The following is a 19,247-nucleotide window of genomic DNA, read 5'->3' on the forward strand; positions in this document are numbered from 1 at the left end:
TGAAATCATGATGGTAGATTTTTTTTTTTTTTTTTTTACCAAAGGTGCTTATATACCTGTACACCACTAACTGAAAAGAAAACATTTCATCCCAAAAGTATAATTAATGGGCAATGTAATATTATAACATGGTGATGGTTCAGGGGTTGTAATGTTAAACCACTAGCCAAAGGATTTTTGATTTGATCCCCATGTCATCTGTAGTGATGGGATGAGCCAGAGTAGCAGGGCTTTACACTGGTCTACTGAAGCTCTTAACATCTCACTTGCTCCAGGGGCATGGCACTGCTGATAACCTTTCACTCTTATCCCCATCCAAGTTTTAACTGTGTGTGTGTGTGTGTGTGTGTGTGTGTGTGTGTGTGTGTGTGTGTGTGTGTGTGTGTGTGTGTGTGTGTGCAAGACATCCGACTGGGATATGCAAAATATTTACAAATCATGGTCACATTTAACACAAAAATTGATTATAATTTAAAAAAAAACACATCAGTGGAAAATAAGTTTGATAAAACGTTTTCCCTGTTAAAATTCATGATTACACTTGTGCATAAGAGACATGAAACAGCTACAAGTGATATGATGGACTGACATGGAAGTGTGGTCAGACAGGCTGAATCCTGCTCGGAATGCTGGTGATTCGGCTGCTGCGCTGGAGAGCTGCCATCACGAGGCTGCCAGTCTGTGTGCCACGGGGGATGTAGCGGCCACAGGAGAGAAACTCCAAAGCACAGTCACGGAACTGTAGGTGACAAGGACACAGCATGGGGTTGGATTCAATTGGTTAAGCATGTTAATAGCGATTCTAATTCTAAGTGTGCATGCATGTGTATGTGTGTGTGAGAGAGAGGGATAGTTAGTGAGAGAGTGTGTGAGAGAGAGAGGAATAGAGACAAAGAAAGAGAGGAAAAAATTTTGTCCCACCTGTTTGTTTGACAGAATATAGATGATGGGGTTGTAGACAGGGCTGGTTTTGGCAAAGTACATGGGCATGGTAGCAACCAGTGGTGGGATTTCAATATCTGGAGCTGTGACCACCACAACAGACAGAGCTGTGTATGGCAGCCAGCAGATGAAGAAGGCAATGATCATGGAGAAGACCATCTGGCTGGCGCGGTCATTCTCCTCCAGGCTCGGCCTGCCTCCCTGCAGCTCCACGCTCCTGTTCAGCTTCAGGGTGAAACATTGTGTACAAGAAATAAGAGTCATTATATTAAACCTCCAATCACTATAAAGACTTTGTTATTCGTTTCACCAGGATCATATGAATGATGTGATGCATCGTGCATCAAAGCAGTGAGCAAACTACTTTGTGAAAGCTAACAAGCCTACAAACTTTTGTAAAATCTGTCTTATTGTACTGTAGACCAATCTAGTGTCGGCTGAGTGACAGCCATTTTACATGCAGTCTTGGCAAAAAAGAGAGGCACCTTTTTCATGTTTAGAAGGACTTTGACGTAGCAGTAGATGATGATGGCTGTAGGCAACAAGAAGCACAGTATTGTGTAGAGGATCAGGTAGCTGTAGTTGCTCCAGGACCTCTCCTCCCAGCCCAGCGAGCATGACGTCTGTACTCCCTCAGGGCCATACGAGCTCCAGCCCAACAGCGGCGCCACAGCCCAGAAGAGGCAGAAGAGCCAGACAAACAGGAGACCCTGGCAGCTGCGCCGCCTGTTCAGTTTGAAGCCGGCCATGGGCTTGCACACCACTCTGTACCGCTCATATGCCAACAGCGTCAACGTGCACAGGGAAACCAGACCTGTGACGAGAGGGGTGCATAGTGCTGTGATCACTGATATGAACTTCAGAAGTGTGATATGTTGCTCAATGTGACAGAAATTAATTGGAATTAAGCCACAAATGTACCTGTAATAACAAATACAATTTCTAGGTACATAACAATATCCTGCAAAATCCCTTGGGCAACTTACCAAAGTAATTCACGGCAAATCCTTGAAATATGCAAAATTCATCCCCCAAGAAGAAATAGCCTTTGTAGTTGGTGAGTGTCACGATAGCAGAGCCACAGCAAGCAATCATCAGGTCAGACACAGCCAAGCTCAGGATGATAACATTCATAGCATTGAGGAGGTGCGGGTTCTTCAGCATGACCGATATCACCAGTGAATTGTTGAAGACCGATAAAAGCGTATTGATAAACATGAGGAAAGAGATGATGCTATAACCCACCCGGGGGAAAATTGTGGGTGCTTCTGGGACTTCCGTCCATAGGTCCATGTCAGCTGGGGTGATACTTTCCATCGTGGCTTCATTCACCACTGAATCAGCCAGGCTCTGAACGGGTGACTTTGGCTCCTCATCGATGCTTCTGCTCTGCTCTAGGCAAGTGATCTGATTCTTATCCATATCTAATACCCCAGGAGAGGGAAGGCTCAGATTGTTTTTTGACAGGATTGTCACGGTTCCACTTTAGAGCAATCTGATTAATTATTTTTAAGTAGCTTTAGGATTACCACATTTTAATCTCAGAAACATATTATATATCTCTGGAGCAAGAGTTTATGGTTCATTTGTGTTTAACGTCACTCATATAAATGTTCAGCGCTAATATAAAACCTGGCCCGTCTTGAAGAAAGTTCAGTTGTTCGTGTGAATAGTGAAGAAATTTCAGTTGTTCGTGTGAATAGTGATATATTTAAAATTTAAGTGAGCATCAAAAACAACACAGTTGTTTTACATTTCTTAATAAGAACCAAACCACTTTTAATATACAATGAAGGACAAGTTACATTCTGAAGAACTGTAAAATACAGACCAGAAGTCATTATTCATTCAGTTTTGAAAGGATATTCCTCTATAAACAGCTGGCAAAAACAATGAATTTGCTGGACAACAAATATCCTTATATCCTGAGAGCTCCCTTCCTAGTCACAACAAAAGATGACTCTTACACCATGAACCATGATGTCTAGTCTAATCTTATATATTGTTTACTTAGGTTTTGGTTAATACATGTGCAAGACATTTAAACAAAACACATTCAATGTAACTCCTGTCACCAAATAAATATAATATTTTTTTACAGTACCTCACATTAGGTTTCAAAACAGCAAAATATACATGAGATCTCTTACGAAGCTGCTCTAAGTCATCCTCCACCAAATTGGAACAGCATATCAAACCATAACTACTCTCCGTATACGTCTCTACATCAACTTCTCTCTGCATCACATAGCACATTGATGGTTATGCATTCATATAAAAAAACATATCCCTTTTATAGAAACACTTTCCACAACCACAGCCAATCTTTCACACCACTCCAGTTCTATGGAAATAAAGCTTATTATATAAAAAAAAGGTAGTTGGCCTTACTTGTGTATAAGGTGAGGGTGCAGCTGCCTCATATAGTAATGTCATTATATTTATATGTGATTCAGTGATGGAAGATACTGAAGCAAATGCTCCATGCTAAAGAGCCTACCATTTTATTCCAGCAGTATAGGGTGCTATATTGCTAAACATACATTGAGTGCAGGATTTATGTGAGACCATAAGGCATTTACAGAAAAAAAAGTGAATGGCTTGTACACAGTCACAATCAGGGGTGATTCAGTATTCAGCATCTTCCACTACAGGCTGCTTCATCTTGAGCGGTGCGATTGAGAGAAAGAGCATAGAGATTTGAGTGGCTTTGCAGGATCTCAAGTATTCCCTCATTTCCAAATACAGGCATCACAGAGACAAAGATATGTGTAGCGTACAACTTGGTCCTGTGTTCCCATTCTGAATTAGAAAGATTTTTGCCTGAATTTAACAAACACGAAAAGCCATGAATATATGAAGTTGAATGTAAGATCCAGTCATATAGCATAACAGACCAGTTAAATGTATTTCTAAAAGGCCAGTGCAGAACTCATAATGATCCAATGAAGCCTGCTAAATGATGAATACTAATTGACCTTAAAAAAACACAGGCTTAAAAATATAATGATAAATATTATACTATATGACTATACTAAACTATGTAAAGCGAATATTCTGGGCTTTTAGCTAAATATAATTTAAAAACAAAGGCGTTCCCTTTAGCTTAGTTCCCTTGGACTGCTTCTTATGTAACTAACATACCTGACAGGAAATCGATAATCTGGGCTTAGTGCGTAGGAGCTCTGCTCAGAGTCCTCGTTTGATCTTTATGATGGAGGGAATGTGCTCCCAACGCCTGAACTACCCTGCTCTGGCCAGAGGGGGGACTCATGCTGCAGTGGAGTGCGTCTGGGGAAGAAGGTGTGCTGCAGGTCATATTCGAGGAGGCAGCTGATGGAGGCCATGTAGATGTCCGCAAAGCGTGAGAGGCGTCGGGAGAAATAGGTGGGGTTGTGGTAGGTGCGGAAGAGGCTCCCAAACTGGCCGTTGAAAATGTCCTTGGTTCGTGACCTGCCGGGGACAAATGAAAAATGAGCTCCCAGTCACTGTGATTTAATATTGTGCAAAGCTGATAAATTGTGATATTAGGAGTGGGTAAGAGACTGAGGGGTGCAGTCTGGTTTGTCATACTTTATGTCCTCTCTCTCCTTGATCCATTGCTCAACTACTGCTTGAGAAGCTGGATCTCTGCACACCTGTTGAAAAGAGAAAAATAATGAGAGCAAAACATAAGAGCAGCCAATCAAGGAGGAAGACACTGCAGAAAAAGGTGACTTGACAATGCCTCAAGACCTGCTCAATGTTTCAAAATGAGGTGACTTGACAATGTAGTTTCTGATTCCCTACATGAAAATGCTTCTACATCCACCATAATGACATCATTCTGAAGGAAAAGAGAATACATCATATTTTACAATATCTTTCTAGCTTCAGGTTTAATGAAATGTAATTTTAAGGTGAGCAAAACTGCGAAGAAATATAAAGGCCTGAAACAGATATACAAGATCCATACAACAAACAACCCTTTCTTTTAATTGGAATTGGAAAGGCAAACGCACCTGTCCATGGTAACTGACTTTTTGGTAGAGCATCAAATCTGCATATGTTACAGCCATTTACCTGAATTCATTCTTCTTCTCTGGTACTAACAAGACACTATTCAGAGGCTTTCAGGGGGAGACCCTACAGACCTCAACAGTGACAGCATGGCCAAGGGGACCTTCCCAGCTGCAACCATCTCACCTGCATACGCTCCACCAATCCTGTCAGACACTGGAACCAGGTCATGGTGTGGACGTACTCCTCTGTGTTCATAATCTTGATCTCCTTCCGCAGCTCTGGGATGATGGCGCCCGTCCTCCAGCCATGTTTCAATGTCAGGTCCTGAGGAGTGTAGAAGAATCACGTCTTAAGTAACCCACAGTCCCCTTTGCACCCTGGGTGAAGGTGAGCAGGTAGCAGCACATAGCTAAAAGATCTTACCGCCAGGTCACTATAGATGTGGTCGCCAAAATACAGCACCTTAGAGCCCCTCCAACCTGTGAGCCTAAGGAACTCATACAGATTTCCCTGAAAAGGCAAAATCCCAACATTAATCACATATACCTAAACCTGCATGGCGTGCCTAGTACCTATTGAGTATTACCTACAAATGATGTGTACATTCAGTACATGATTAAGTACATGATGATGATTATATTAATTATATACATAACATTGTGACAAACTTCTTACAATAGGGCAAAATGAAACAGGCTTAATGTTGCACCTGTTTATAAATCTGTCCCTTCTCCAGGCGATGAATCCTATCCCACAGCAGCACTCCTTTATCAGTAACACGTCTAAATGGTCTTCAAACACACAAACACACAAAATAAACTGACATTGACTTTGGTTTGTTTTGTTTGTGAAATTGATTTTGGGGGTCGACAAGGTAACAGTTAAGTTTATTTATTTATTTGACAAATGCCAATAGACTCTGTTAGTTTCCATTAAAAAGGGTTTTTCTATGGATGCTTTCATGACTCAATCCAATCTTTCCTGGTTTGGAATGATGCTAACACTCAGAAGAGGATTTACTTCTGGGGTGCACATGCTTACTTTCTCCTGTCATTGAAGAAGCCAGGCTTGTCAGCCTGCACTATGACAACTTCAAAGAGATCCCTCCAGTCCTTCCCCACTATGTAGTTCATCCCTCGATCACTGTCAATTAATGAAACACAGCAAAGGGACAAGATAGACATTAACATCTAATGCAAGGACATTTTCTAATTAGCACAACCCAAAAACATAAATGTTTACTTACACAAAGTCAAATGGACTATTGGTGATCAGGAACATTTTCTTCCCAGTTTCATACAGTTTCCTCAAAACTGCATGGGTCTGCTCACCATAACAAATATACTTCTCTAAAAAAAAAGAAAGAAAGAAAACACAGTCCAGCAAATCCACGTATCAGACGCGTAGGAAAATTGAATGAAAATAAAAAAGTTGTCATCTCTGTTGGACAACAACATTGCAACACATTGAATCTATTTGCTTTTAGGGAACAAATGTCAAGGACAGCGGTGTGGCATGAACAGAGCAAACTGCAAAAATGTAAGATGCTATAGCTTGGTAAAAATGATTTATACAATCTTACCAATATCTGCCTCAACTGCTCGATACATAATACCCTTCACATGGACATCTCCTATCGCCTCCTAGAGAACAAGAGATAAACGAGAATAAATAACAGTTTGGTTTTGTTACAGGAAAGGGGACAAAACGATGACAGGAAATAGTCCAAATTCATAATCCCATATTAAGGCCTAGGAATTTGTACAACCTCATCAGCAAAAACATTTTTTTTTTTGTATTTTATGTCATGCTAAATATATAGCCTCATCCAACTACAAAGAAGCACCAGAGGACTGACAGATGGTACCGTCAGACCACCTCCCTACATTAGAGTACTCTACATTAGATTACTCTACAAATCTCAAACATCCAGCAAACAAAAGTGATCATCATGAATCGTGACCTGCTTTCACCTTCACATCTTTGTATAGATGGACTGGTTCGTAGTCAATGTTATGTTTCATGAAGTAATCATTAACACAACAAAGAAGATTCATTTCTGGAAGGGAGAAAATGTCCATGTACTGTTTCATGGTTTGGCCATGAGAGCTCTAAACAGGAGAGAAGAGTTTGAAACCAGTGAGTTAAGCAGCAACCTGATGTTTAGAATGGCAACACATGAGACACACAGTTCACACAACACGACTGAATATCCACCAACACTTTGTGCCTTTTTATCTTCTTTATTGGCTCCTGTTTGTATTCAGTTTATACTTACAATAAAAAAGATATGCGATAATATATGTAAACAGATTAAATACAGTTTACAGTTAGTCACCATATCCCCTTCACAATGGGGTGTTGACTGATCTTACCTTGCCATAGAAATCACTCATGATTTCCAGAGGCACATGGCAACCTTCATACATTGCTATAACTTCCTTGTCTGGAACTGGATTTAGGCCCCTGAAAAAGAAACACACACATTGCTCTACAACTGCTGAACAGTGTGAAAAGATAGTAGCTTAATGTTCATAAACGATAGGGATTCTTAAATAAATGTATTACACAGCCTGTACTATTTAAGTTTAAATGTTATATTATGTCACATACCTGTATACGGTCCCCAACTGGATGTAATGAAATGCATCTATCTTCATAAGTAAAGCCTAGATCATACAAATAATTGTTTTACAACATTGGTAATTTGTGTGCAACAATCAAATTAATCACACACACACACAATGAATGCACAGCTGATGCCCCACTAAACATTGTTTGGTAACTGCAACATTTAAAATGCATTGTCTGAATAATATGTATAAATTAAGGTCGGTGCATGTCATATATAAAGTTATATTCAGGCATGAAAATGGGTAAGGGGTGAAAAAGGTGAGGAGGATATTACCCCTCTAGGGGGGTCCGGGGGCATGCTCCCCCGTCAGCAAAATTTAAATATTCCATATTTTAAAGCATCAATCGGATGCATTTTGAGATGCTGTTTTCCAACCTGGGGAGAGCTGGAGAAACTTTTTCAGCCTTGAGTCAAAAAAGATTATGGCCTCCTTACTAAGTATTATGCAAGCCATTTCATGCCAGCCTGTCACTGGGTCTAACATTTACAGTATATGAGGCACAATGTGGTATAGGCACCACAAATGGCTTAATGCATAACCCCCACAAGCGATGTTGGACATGCTGTAACTTAACTGGTCTACTCTTTCATCATGATTGACAGCCAATACAATGTTATGATTTCAATACATGTTTTTGGCAAGGCCCTTTGCGTTCTGTTTGGCAGGTGCTTTGCACGTGGTCATTCCCCACTCACAGCCATATCATCCAGTTATTCAACATAATAAATCAGCAGCGAAGAAAACAATACAATCATATTTTCTTGACAAGAATTCCATAAATGAAAAGAGATCTTTACATGTGGCATCATTAAGCACTTCTCAAGAATATATACATACAGTGTATATACAGTACCAGTCAAAAGTTTTGACACACCTTTAATTATTTTGAGAAATGTTGTCTTTACTTTTATTATTTTCTACATTGTTGATTAATACTGAATACATTTAAACTACGAAAGAACACATATAGAATGATGCACTAAACAAAAAAAGTGTTATCTACCCTGTAGAAAATAATAAAAGTAAAGAAAAAACTTAAAAATAAGAAGTTGTGTCCAAACTTTTGACTGGTACTGTATATGTAAATATATACATATATATATATATATATATATGCCTTTTTGAGCAGAGCACCACTGAAGCCTTCCATGTGACTTTGCAGCCATGCTCACCTTTCTTGTCACCAAAGTGCTTATCATGTCAGTGCTCAGGGTTGCTCTGTATTGGGTCTTGTTTATGGTAACAAGACTGAAAATCGTCATTTGACGTCATGATTTGTTTTATACCTGCAAGGCTTGTAGGTTGACTGGCTGCAATAGTAGAAATAATTTGCTACGTTAGCAAAGACTATTGCAATGGTCAATTTGCCCCAACAGAGCAATTCAAAGTTAGAACAGGGAGTCTCCGTGGCGTTTGAAAAGTAAAAGTGAAAAGTTTTTTTTTTAATTATAATAATCATATATATTTATGTATTATAAAATAAATATTCATATTTCTCTAGTTATCTGTGTTACGAGTGTCATTTCTGCATGATTCCGATCATTTCGAGCATTTTTATTATCAAAATCGCTGAATTTGAGCATTTCCGGTTCCCAGTGACAGTGATCGGCCATAGACGTGCCGTGGACTGAGGCAAATGCATTGCTGTCTATGGACAGCTGAGCCAGTGCCTCAGTAGGGATTGCGCAATCACTCCAAACTGGGTTTTACGCATGCGTGCGCAAGCGCAGTTGAGCTCAAAATGCCTTGAAAAATATTGCTACTGAGGCAGGCAGTAGCACGGATTCAGTGAAGGGGGCGAGCATGAGCGCAATTCTCGGGTATATAGTCTGACGTTGGACTTCTTCTACACACTTCTACTTGACCTTGACAGCGAAAATGGAAGATTGCATTGCTAACCTGAAGCAGTTCTCAAAATTGGACTTGCAGTCCAAACGTGAAATGATTAATAATGGGAGACCAATGGCGGAGCTAAAATGTTTGCTTCAAACGACGGGACCGAAGGTATTGACATTGCATTGGAGTGTTTCATGTTTTCCAACGGGACATATTCATGCAGAACACAAACCTCGCTAAAGGCTGCTAGGTGCAGTGGAGCCGTGAATGGATTAGGAGCTTGCGAGTGCAGTGCACCAATTTTAAATTATACCGGTCAGTAGAACATTTTGGTATTGTGTGCTATGTCTGTGGTGTTTAACTGTTTGCTTGTTAATACGTTGTGTAAATAAATATGTAAATGTCAACTTCGAATTCAAGTGTCTGAGTTGCAAAAAAAAAAGTAGCAAGCTAAGTTACATAAACCTGTGGAAATTGCATTAATACAACAGAGACAACTTCTCACGTTGAGTACACAAGTCTGTGACTCGTTTAATTTAACAAGCATAAATCCGATAAACAAGATGGCGTTGAACCGTGACTAAACAGGCAACGTCATAATCAACAATGGATATTTAAAGGGACAACGATCCCGTAACAGTCAGTCATACAGTATGCATTATACATTCATATGTAGGTCTGACAACGGTGTGTAGAACCACACTATAACACAGGTGAATTATGTAAGTCACATTCACTACACACGTCCCCCCAGAATTCACCATGTAAGAAAAAAATATATCATCGGCGAGGTGGTCGTATCAATCGGCCAGAACGGCTTTTAACAGGGGGTCGAGGAGACACTACTGTGGCAGGTGTCCCGCCCTGACACGGGTGTGGGGCATGGAGTGTGGGAGTTTTTGGAGGGCGGGGAGCAGGGGGTGGGTGCAGAGCTGGAGGACGCCCGCGTCGTGGGGGCTGGGCCAATTCAATAGGCCTAGCCACGTCCAAATGAGCTGGTTTGAGGCGGTCAATGGAGAGTTTCTCCGGTTTACCGCCCATGTCCACCACAAAATGTTTGTCTCCCGTCTCCAAAACACGGAATGGGCCCTCGTAGGGTGGGCGTAGTGGTCCTCTGTGAGCGTCTTGGCGAATAAAAACGTATTCAGCCGTCTTAAGCCCAGCAGGGATGTGCGACTGAGGGAGGCCGTGATGGGAAGTAGGGACTGGTGCGAAAAGTCTCGCATTGTCCAGTAGCGTGGCCCGCTGGAGGGCCGCTGACCAAGGAACGGTGGAGGCAGGAAAAAAATCCCCTGGAACCCGCAGTGGCTGGCCATAGACCAGCTCCGCGGATGAGGATTGTAGGTCTTCCTTCGGTGCAGTCCTGATGCCCAGCATCACCCACGGTAGCTTGTCGACCCAGTTGCAGTCTTTGAGGCAGGCACGGAGAGAAGCCTTCATGGACCTGTGAAACCGCTCACAGAGTCCATTAGCCTGCGGGTGATATGCAGTTGTGCGGTGGAGTTTCACTCCAAGGCTCTGGGCAACCGCGTTCCACAGCTCAGACGTGAACTGTGCGCCCCGGTCAGAGGATATGTCTGAAGGGGTGCCGAAACGGGCAACCCAGGTACCAATGAATGCCCGTGTCATCTCGACAGATGCCAATGATGTCAGTGGCACAGCCTCGGGCCAACGGGTGGTCCTGTCAACCATGGTCAACAGGTAGGTGAAACCATGAGAGGAGGGTAGAGGGCCAACCAGATCCACGTTGACATGGTCAAACCGCCTCTCTGGCACCGGGTACAACTCTAACGGGGCTTTAGTGTGGCGGTGTACCTTGGCCCGTTGGCAATCAAGGCAGGTGGAGGCCCAATCTCTGACGTCCTTTTTGAGGCCATGCCAAACAAACTTTGCCGCCACCAGCCTCTGTGATGCTTTCGAACCAGGGTGGGAGAGACCATGGATGGCATCAAAGACGCGTCGTCTCCACCCCGTGGGAACAATTGGCCGAGGACTGCCTGTGGAGACGTCACACAGGAGCGTGGTGTCGGCTTCACCAAAAACCACATCCTCTATTTTCAAACCTGTAGTCGAGGTCCTCAAGGTGTGCACGTCTGGGTCTGTGGTCTGGTCCGCTGCCATGCGGCTGTAATCCAGGCCAAGATGGACTGCCCCCGCCACAGCCCGTGACAGGCAGTCCGCCACCTGGTTGTCCTTACCGGCCACGTGCTGTAAATCTGTGGTGAACTCGGAGATGTAGGACAGATGACGTTGCTGGCGGGCGGACCACGGCTCGGCCACCTTTGCCATGGCGAAAACCAGCGGCTTGTGGTCGACAAAGGCGGTGAAGTGTCGTCCTTCCAGCAGGAAACGAAAGTGCCTGATGGCGAGGTAGAGACCCAACAGCTCTCGGTCGAAGGTGCTGTACTTTCGCTCGTTGGCACGCAGTTGGCGGCTGAAAAAGGCAAGCGGCTGCCAGGCCCCGCCAACCCACTGCTCGTAGACGGCACCGACAGCGTAGTCCGAGGCGTCCGAGGTGATGGCGACTGAGGCTGTGGCTGAAGGATGAGCCAGCATGGTGGCGTGCGCTAGGGCTGCCTTAGTGTCGTCAAAAGCCTTGGACATGACCTCAGTCCAGTCCACAGCGTGCGTGGGCTTACCTTTCAAGGCCTCGTGCAAGGGCTGCATGAGCCGAGCGGCTCGAGGGATGAATCGATGGTAAAAGTTCACCATGCCGAGAAACTCCTGTAGGGCTTTCACGGTGAGTGGGCGCGGAAACTGCATGACTGCCTCCACCTTTGATGGAAGAGGGACTGCACCGTCTTTGGTGACTCTGTGTCCCAGGAAATCAATGGTGGAGAGACCAAACTGGCACTTGGCAGGGTTAACAATCAAGCCATGCTGGCTGAGCCGCTCAAAAAGTGTTCGGAGGTGCGACAGGTGCTGAGCTTTGGACGTGCTCGCTACTAGAATGTCGTCCAGATATACAAAAAGAAAAGGCAGGTCTCGTAAAACAGAGTCCATAAGGCGCTGGAAAGACTGGGCTGAGTTTTTAAGGCCAAACGGCATCCTCAAAAATTCAAAAAGGCCAAACGGCGTAATCACAGCCGTTTTTTGGATGTCCAGTGAGTGCATAGGCACCTGATGATAGCCCCGGACGAGGTCTATCTTTGAAAAAATCACCATTCCTGCCAGATGCGCTGAAAAATCCTGAATGTTCGGGACTGGGTATCGGTCAGGTGTCGTTGCCTCATTGAGCCGCCGGTAGTCGCCGCATGGGCGCCAGCCGCCACCGGGTTTGGGGACGATGTGAAGGGGTGACGCCCACGGGCTGTCGGATCGACGGACTATGCCAAGGCGTTCCATGCTGGAAAACTCAGCCTTGGCGACGGCAAGCTTGGTCGGGTCGAGGCGCCGAGCGCGGGCGTAGACGGGTGGACCAGTAGTGGCTACATGGTGCTCCACACCATGCTTCACGGCAGACGCGGAGAAAGTGGGCTGAGTGAGTGTTGGAAAAGCAGCCAGTAAACGGTTGAAGTCATCAGAAATGGATAGCATGCTAGACAGTTGAATGGAGTCAGCCCCGCTAAGCGTGCACGTATATGAACAGAACGTGATGGCGTCGATCAAACGGCGGTTCTTGACATCCACCAACAGTCCATGCGCACACAAAAAATCGGCGCCAAGGAGGGGAACGGCGACCTTTGCTGTAACAAAATCCCAGCCAAACCGATGCCCTCCGAAACTCAATTCAACGTACCTCATGCCATACGTGCGGATGGGGGTCCCATTAGCAGCTTCCATAGGGGGGCCATGGCTGTCAGTCACCATGTCCAAACGGGATGCAGGCAGTACGCTCCTCTGTGCACCCGTGTCGCACAGGAAACGTCGTCCGGAGATGCTGTCCCGGATAAAAAGCAGCCTGCCTAGGCGGCCGACACTCATGGCCACTGAGCGCCGGCCCTGGCGTTTCCCAACCCGCCGAAACTGCATGGCGAACGGCATTTAAGGGCCTTTGGTCCAAACTTTTCATGATAAAAGCACATGCCTGAAGAAGACTGCTGGGGGCCTGAAGACTGATGCCGCCCTGAAGGCTGCTGCCGACGAGAAGAGGTCGCCGCGACGAGTGTGGAATCCTCCATTGTCACCGGAGTGACGTGCGTGGGAATAAGGGCGGCCATGACACCGTGCCCTTGACTTGCAAGAAAAAATGTATCAGCCTCTTCTGCCATTTTTCTACAGTCAGTGATAGTGGTGTTGGCCAATGCAGCTCTGACTTGGGAAGGAAGCTGACGCAGGAAAAGTTGGGTGAAAAGAAAATGCTGTGGGTGTTCACCCAGGAGATCCAGCATACGGTCCATGAGCTCAGATGGTTTGCTATCACCCAGTCCTTGGAGGGAGAAAAGCCTGCTAGCTCTCTCAGCATCAGACAGTTCAAACGTTTTTAACAGGTGGGCTTTGAGCGCTGCATATTTCCCATCAGCTGGAGGATGTTTAAGCAGACTCACCACTCGGGTCGCTGTTGAGTTTCCCAGAGCTGACACAACGTAATAGTACTGTGTTGTATCTGCGGTTATCTCCCGCAAAGCGAACTGCGCTTCAGTCTGGGCAAACCATGCCGACGCTGACGATTCCCAGAATTCGGGGAGTTTGAGAGTAACAGCGTTTGCGGCCATGTTCGAGTCGTGTTTGTGAAAACGTCAAGCAAACAAATATCGGGGTCACCAGTGTGGAAATTGCATTAATACAACAGAGACAACTTCTCACGTTGAGTACACAAGTCTGTGACTCGTTTAATTTAACAAGCATAAATCCGATAAACAAGATGGCGTTGAACCGTGACTAAACAGGCAACGTCATAATCAACAATGGATATTTAAAGGGACAACGATCCCGTAACAGTCAGTCATACAGTATGCATTATACATTCATATGTAGGTCTGACAACGGTGTGTAGAACCACACTATAACACAGGTGAATTATGTAAGTCACATTCACTACAAACCTGTCAAAAGTAGTTACATTAGAAGCTACTTTCAGTTAAACAAACTGCATGCCAAGTCAATGCAATTTTAGGGATCAACACAACTGTCAGTCAGATAAAAACGGTTGAATGGATGAAATTCGTGTGTTCGTATGTTTGTGTTGGATGTCATTGACGTTGACAGGAACTTTTTCTTTGGATTACAAAGAAGGCATCTGAAAACACATTTAGTTTCACTCGTCGCACGGACTTTCCACTTTTTAACTTTCATCATCTTCAGCTGTATCTAAATATCAACAGCATTCTAGTTATCCGGTTGTCTAGAATCTGCATGCAAACTACCCATTTAAAATTAGGGGAGAATTCATTTTAAATGTATGAGCAGCGTCTGGTGTACTTGAAATGACGATATCTATCTATGTATTTTCACTCGTCTCGCCTAAAGTGATGTACTGCTTATTTTTTGTGTTTAATGGCTGCAGGGAAGCCTGTTATGAATAAACATCAGAAAGGTAAAGGATAAATTAGCTTTCGAGGACGCTACTGCGGTACTTGATCAATAAAAGAGCTTAGCTACTGAAAAGTTACTTGGTTTTGTAAATAGCGACGTTACTGCCAAGCTACTGACAAATGTAGTGACGCTACTGCCCATCACTGCCGAGTTGTGCAAAAGGCTACATACGCTTCCTTGTAATGATTAATATCTTATTTGACACGGTGTAAAAGTTCAATTACCACACCGATTGTACGTTTAATTTATTTAATTAGCTGTCGTAAAAGTCAGTTAACTATTGAGCCGCATAACTTATTGTAATAATAATCGTTTAAAAGTAATAGTATTAGACAATAAAACAAAGTTTTTTCAGTTCTGGTGAGATGACAATTTTTAAACCATAAGCATATATACATGTATGATGTATACATTTCTATTTTTTTTAAACAACTAGAGATCGGAATGACGTAATCACTTCCGGTTTCTGTGCCTCACCAGCTGTGAACCTCACCGCACGTCACTGTCTGCTTACAACAGAAAGGAACTTTACATATTCCAATTCAGCTAATTATACCCTGAGGCGTTGGCATACATACTTACAGGGGACAAGCTACAGTTGATAAAAAAGATACAATGTCATCTGGAAATTAAAATCAAAAATCCCCTTACCTTCTGTACATCATAGTGAAGTCCTCTCACCGCAAAATTAGGAATGTACTCATATTCCCGTAGTCCTTCGGGATACTGGCATAATAGTCAAAAGCACAAGGTAAGTTAAATTGAGAAAATATTCTGTCAAAGTAAAGTGTTTTTGCCACGGACAGGCTCGTACATTTTATTATAATGAGGTGTTTAGTCAAAGACAGGATAAAGAGAATAGCATAAAACATTGACTGTCGAAACTATGGAAGTTTATTAGACTCTTTATTCAAATGGCAATGCATTTGTCAAATGGCAATTCAATGTGCAAAGTGACAATGCAATCCGCAGTTCAAATGGCAAACCAGTTGTCAAATGGCAATTCAATGTGCAAATGACAATGCAATCCGCAATTCAGTTTGTATTATTTTGAATAAAAATTTGAATGAACGCTTACTGCATTGCATTTCATATTGACACGGTTTTTTCGACTCTTTATTCAAATGAAAATGCATTTGTCAAATGGCAATTAAATGCGCAAAGTGACAATGCAATCCGCAATTCAAATGGAAAAGCAGTTGTCAAATGGCAATTCAATGTGCAAATGACAATGCAATCCGCAATCCAGTTTGTATTATTTTGAATAACAATTTGAATGAGCGCTTATTGCATTACATTTCATATTGACACGGTCTTTTCGACTCTTTATTCAAATGGAAATTCAATGTAGTAGCTAAACAGCGCCCCCAGTATATTGCATTAGCATTTACTTGTCATCACGCTCTTTTAGTTGCAAAATTCAAATGAAAATGCAATCTGTCAGTCGCCCCATCAAGGCGGGTACCTACCCCTATTAGGCGTATTCAGTCACGTGACCAATATCCATGACAACAACCTTTGCCGGCCATGTTGGGGTCCATGTACGGCACTGTTTTGCAGTGTTTTATACCGCTTTTCTCAAGAAGTTCTTATTTTCTCTTCTCTTCTCTTCAAGTCTAACTCCACGTTTCCATTGGCACGAATTATCGGCAGGCGGTATTTCGCCTAGGGGTCGTGGTCAGAAAAAAAACATGTTTGGCTGTCATGTAGCGAGTGTCAAGTAGCAAGCTCGGCTGCAGTGCAGCGCTTATAGCATTTTAGCAGCTATCTTCTACATTGATCTCCAATTAAAGTGTTAGCACCCAGCTTGTACGGTCTTCGGCAGTTCCTCTACGATACATTTTTCTAAAGAACAACTTATTGTTTTGAACTGTTGTATTATATTGTTTTGCAATGTTGTATTGTTTTGTGTTATGCTGTATATTTTGAGGAATATGTGTAAGCACAGTGACACTTAACTTCCCCGCAACCTTGACCACAGCAGTCACAACTACAAACGAAATCCGGAGTAGCATGTAAGAATTCATTAACTGCATGTTTTTCATGTGTGCATCCATGTTCAGTGGCAGGTGAGGTGAAGTTGAAAAGCTTTGGGTTACACATATTTCTGATAAGGGACTGTGAAGGCTGGGCAGGTTTTGAAGAACTGTCCTGTTTAGCGATCGAAGCCCCAATTCTCCCGGCTCTGTGTTTGAAAAATGAACCACCCATTGCCTGGTCTCTTGTGTCCTCCTCAATTACTTCCATGTCAGTGACAGAAAATTGTATGTTCATTTTTTATTAAAAGATGATTACTTGGCCCAAAAAAGCTGATTCTGATTCTTCTGACATTTAATACATGGACCCCATGTTGAGGTTCACACTAACATATCACGTGACTGACATCACGTGGCTATTGATATGTTGCGGATTGCATTGCCACTTTGCACATTGAATTTCCATTTGAATAAAGAGTCGAAAAGACTGTGTCAATATGAAATGCAATGCAATAAGCGCTCATTCAAATTGTTATTCAAGATAATACAAACTGAATTGCGGATTGCATTGTCATTTGCACATTGAATTGCCATTTGACAACTGCTTTTCCATTTGAATTGCGGATTGCATTGTCACTTTGCGCATTTAATTGCCATTTGACAAATGCATTTTCATTTGAATAAAGAGTTGAAAAAACCGTGTCAATATGAAATGCAATGCAGTAAGCGTTCATTCAAATTTTTATTCAAAATAATACAAACTGAATTGCGGATTGCATTGTCATTTGCACATTGAATTGCCATTTGACAACTGGTTTGCCATTTGAATTGCGGATTGCATTGTCACTTTGCGCATTGAATTGCCATTTGACAAATGCATTGCCATTTGAATAAAGAGTCTAATAAACTTCCATACGAAACACTTATACTAACTGTAGATTGTATACACTTATAATTACATTACATTTCTGAGCCGGTCCGTGGTGAAAACAAACGGTTTACTTTGATACTCAGAAAGATTAAATCTTTTTTTTTTATGTCCATGGTAAAAATTTGAAGAAGAAATTTCTTAAAATAGGGTCCAAGTTTTCCTTCAACACGAAAAGGTTGAATACTGAATGAACTGCACATCACATAGCAAAGAGGTCTTTTTGAAGAATCAATAAGGAAATATACAGCACCAAAAAAAGGAATGCATTTCATTGAAACAAATGAATGTAGGATGAAGAGGGTACTTACTCTGTGTTGTTCTATGAGGATATCCCGTGCAATGTTGAAAATGAGCGTATGAAGGTGACTGGAGTAAAATGCCAAGGTGTAGTCATAGTCAAAGCCATAGATCTCAGTATCTTGTAGGCTCATTTCATTGTTGGCAAATATTGTGTCAGGATTCACTGAATTTTTTAATATAACAGGAACCAATGCTGAAAGACATGAACAAACCCATAATGAAATATGCTTGTATTAAATAGCCCATTTGAACATCCCATTTCAAAGCACCTCATCATATCCCATCAGTCTTTTAACTTCACATAAACAATTTTTGACAATTTCATGTTGACTAAAAAGCACAAAAACAGTAACTGCTCTAGTCTGTTCATATCTAATGTGCCTGTGCGTACAAGTTTCTGCACAAAATTGCATGTTAGGCTAATCTTTCCTCCAACATAGCATTGAGAGAGATGTCACTCTGACTGTCCCACATTACGCCAACAGTGGTGACTTTCTAAAAACAAGTTTATTTTTGGAGAGAAAAAAAACATACATGATTAAGTCTTGAAGACATCATCAAAAACGAACCACTAGTCAAACCCATACCTTCTGACTGCGTTTTAGTTTCGTTGTACATTGACCACAACCAGTTCGTTCTATCCTCGCTGCTTGTGGAGCTGTAGCACATGTTTGGTGTTGACCGACGTCCCCATACTTGCCCGGCAGTCCGCGCCAGGGACAACGGATCAAATGTCGCCTCTAGAAATTGAGCCTTATTTAAGGATCGATGGCCAATAAGTGACCGTGTTCCAGTGTCTGTGTGTAAGGCACTGCATAATGTTGCCAGCCTTTGTAAGCTATCCTTATTTTTGTATCTAAAGAGATTCGTTAGGGACAGCGACAAGGGCGGCATGATTTCCCAGTTTGGACAACCCCCTCTTGATGCTATAACTGTCCCGAATAACACATTGGTCTTCAAAGTTCTTGTCGGGATCCGAGATCGTGATATGCCGGAACAGAAAGATGTACATGAACACTGTTGTGGACTCTCGGTGAACGTCACTTCCTGGATTTACCACAGCCAGTAACACGGCAGAAGGTCTGACCAGACGATTTCTAAATGGGTCTGACCTATCAGTGTTGCATATTGTTTGTCACATGACCATTC

The 19,247-nt window shown here is 42.8% G+C and overlaps 2 protein-coding genes across 2 annotated transcripts; both read right to left on the minus strand.

The window, feature by feature from the left end:
• Positions 1 to 601: 601 nt before the first annotated feature.
• On the minus strand, positions 602 to 2,364 carry LOC308367792 (pinopsin-like; the record flags this gene model as incomplete). The annotated part of the gene is made up of 4 exons (XM_080841781.1): positions 602 to 739; positions 922 to 1,167; positions 1,428 to 1,756; positions 1,929 to 2,364. The coding sequence occupies 4 exons, from the start codon at positions 2,362 to 2,364 to the stop codon at positions 602 to 604; spliced, it is 1,149 nt and encodes a 382-aa protein (XP_080697907.1).
• Positions 2,365 to 2,703: 339 nt separating this feature from the next.
• nt5dc3 (5'-nucleotidase domain containing 3) lies at positions 2,704 to 19,084 on the minus strand. The gene is made up of 14 exons (XM_080841869.1): positions 18,686 to 19,084; positions 18,107 to 18,291; positions 15,543 to 15,617; positions 7,558 to 7,613; positions 7,320 to 7,410; positions 6,918 to 7,055; positions 6,527 to 6,587; positions 6,191 to 6,293; positions 5,986 to 6,087; positions 5,654 to 5,735; positions 5,368 to 5,454; positions 5,128 to 5,268; positions 4,516 to 4,580; positions 2,704 to 4,395 (listed from the first exon to the last, which is right to left on the minus strand). The coding sequence occupies exons 1-14, from the start codon at positions 18,990 to 18,992 to the stop codon at positions 4,152 to 4,154; spliced, it is 1,737 nt and encodes a 578-aa protein (XP_080697995.1). The 5' UTR covers positions 18,993 to 19,084; the 3' UTR covers positions 2,704 to 4,151.
• Positions 19,085 to 19,247: the final 163 nt, after the last annotated feature.

The sequence above is a fragment of the Sprattus sprattus genome (genome assembly GCF_963457725.1).
Source record: "Sprattus sprattus genome assembly, chromosome: 7".
Classification (NCBI taxonomy): Eukaryota; Metazoa; Chordata; class Actinopteri; order Clupeiformes; family Clupeidae; genus Sprattus; species Sprattus sprattus.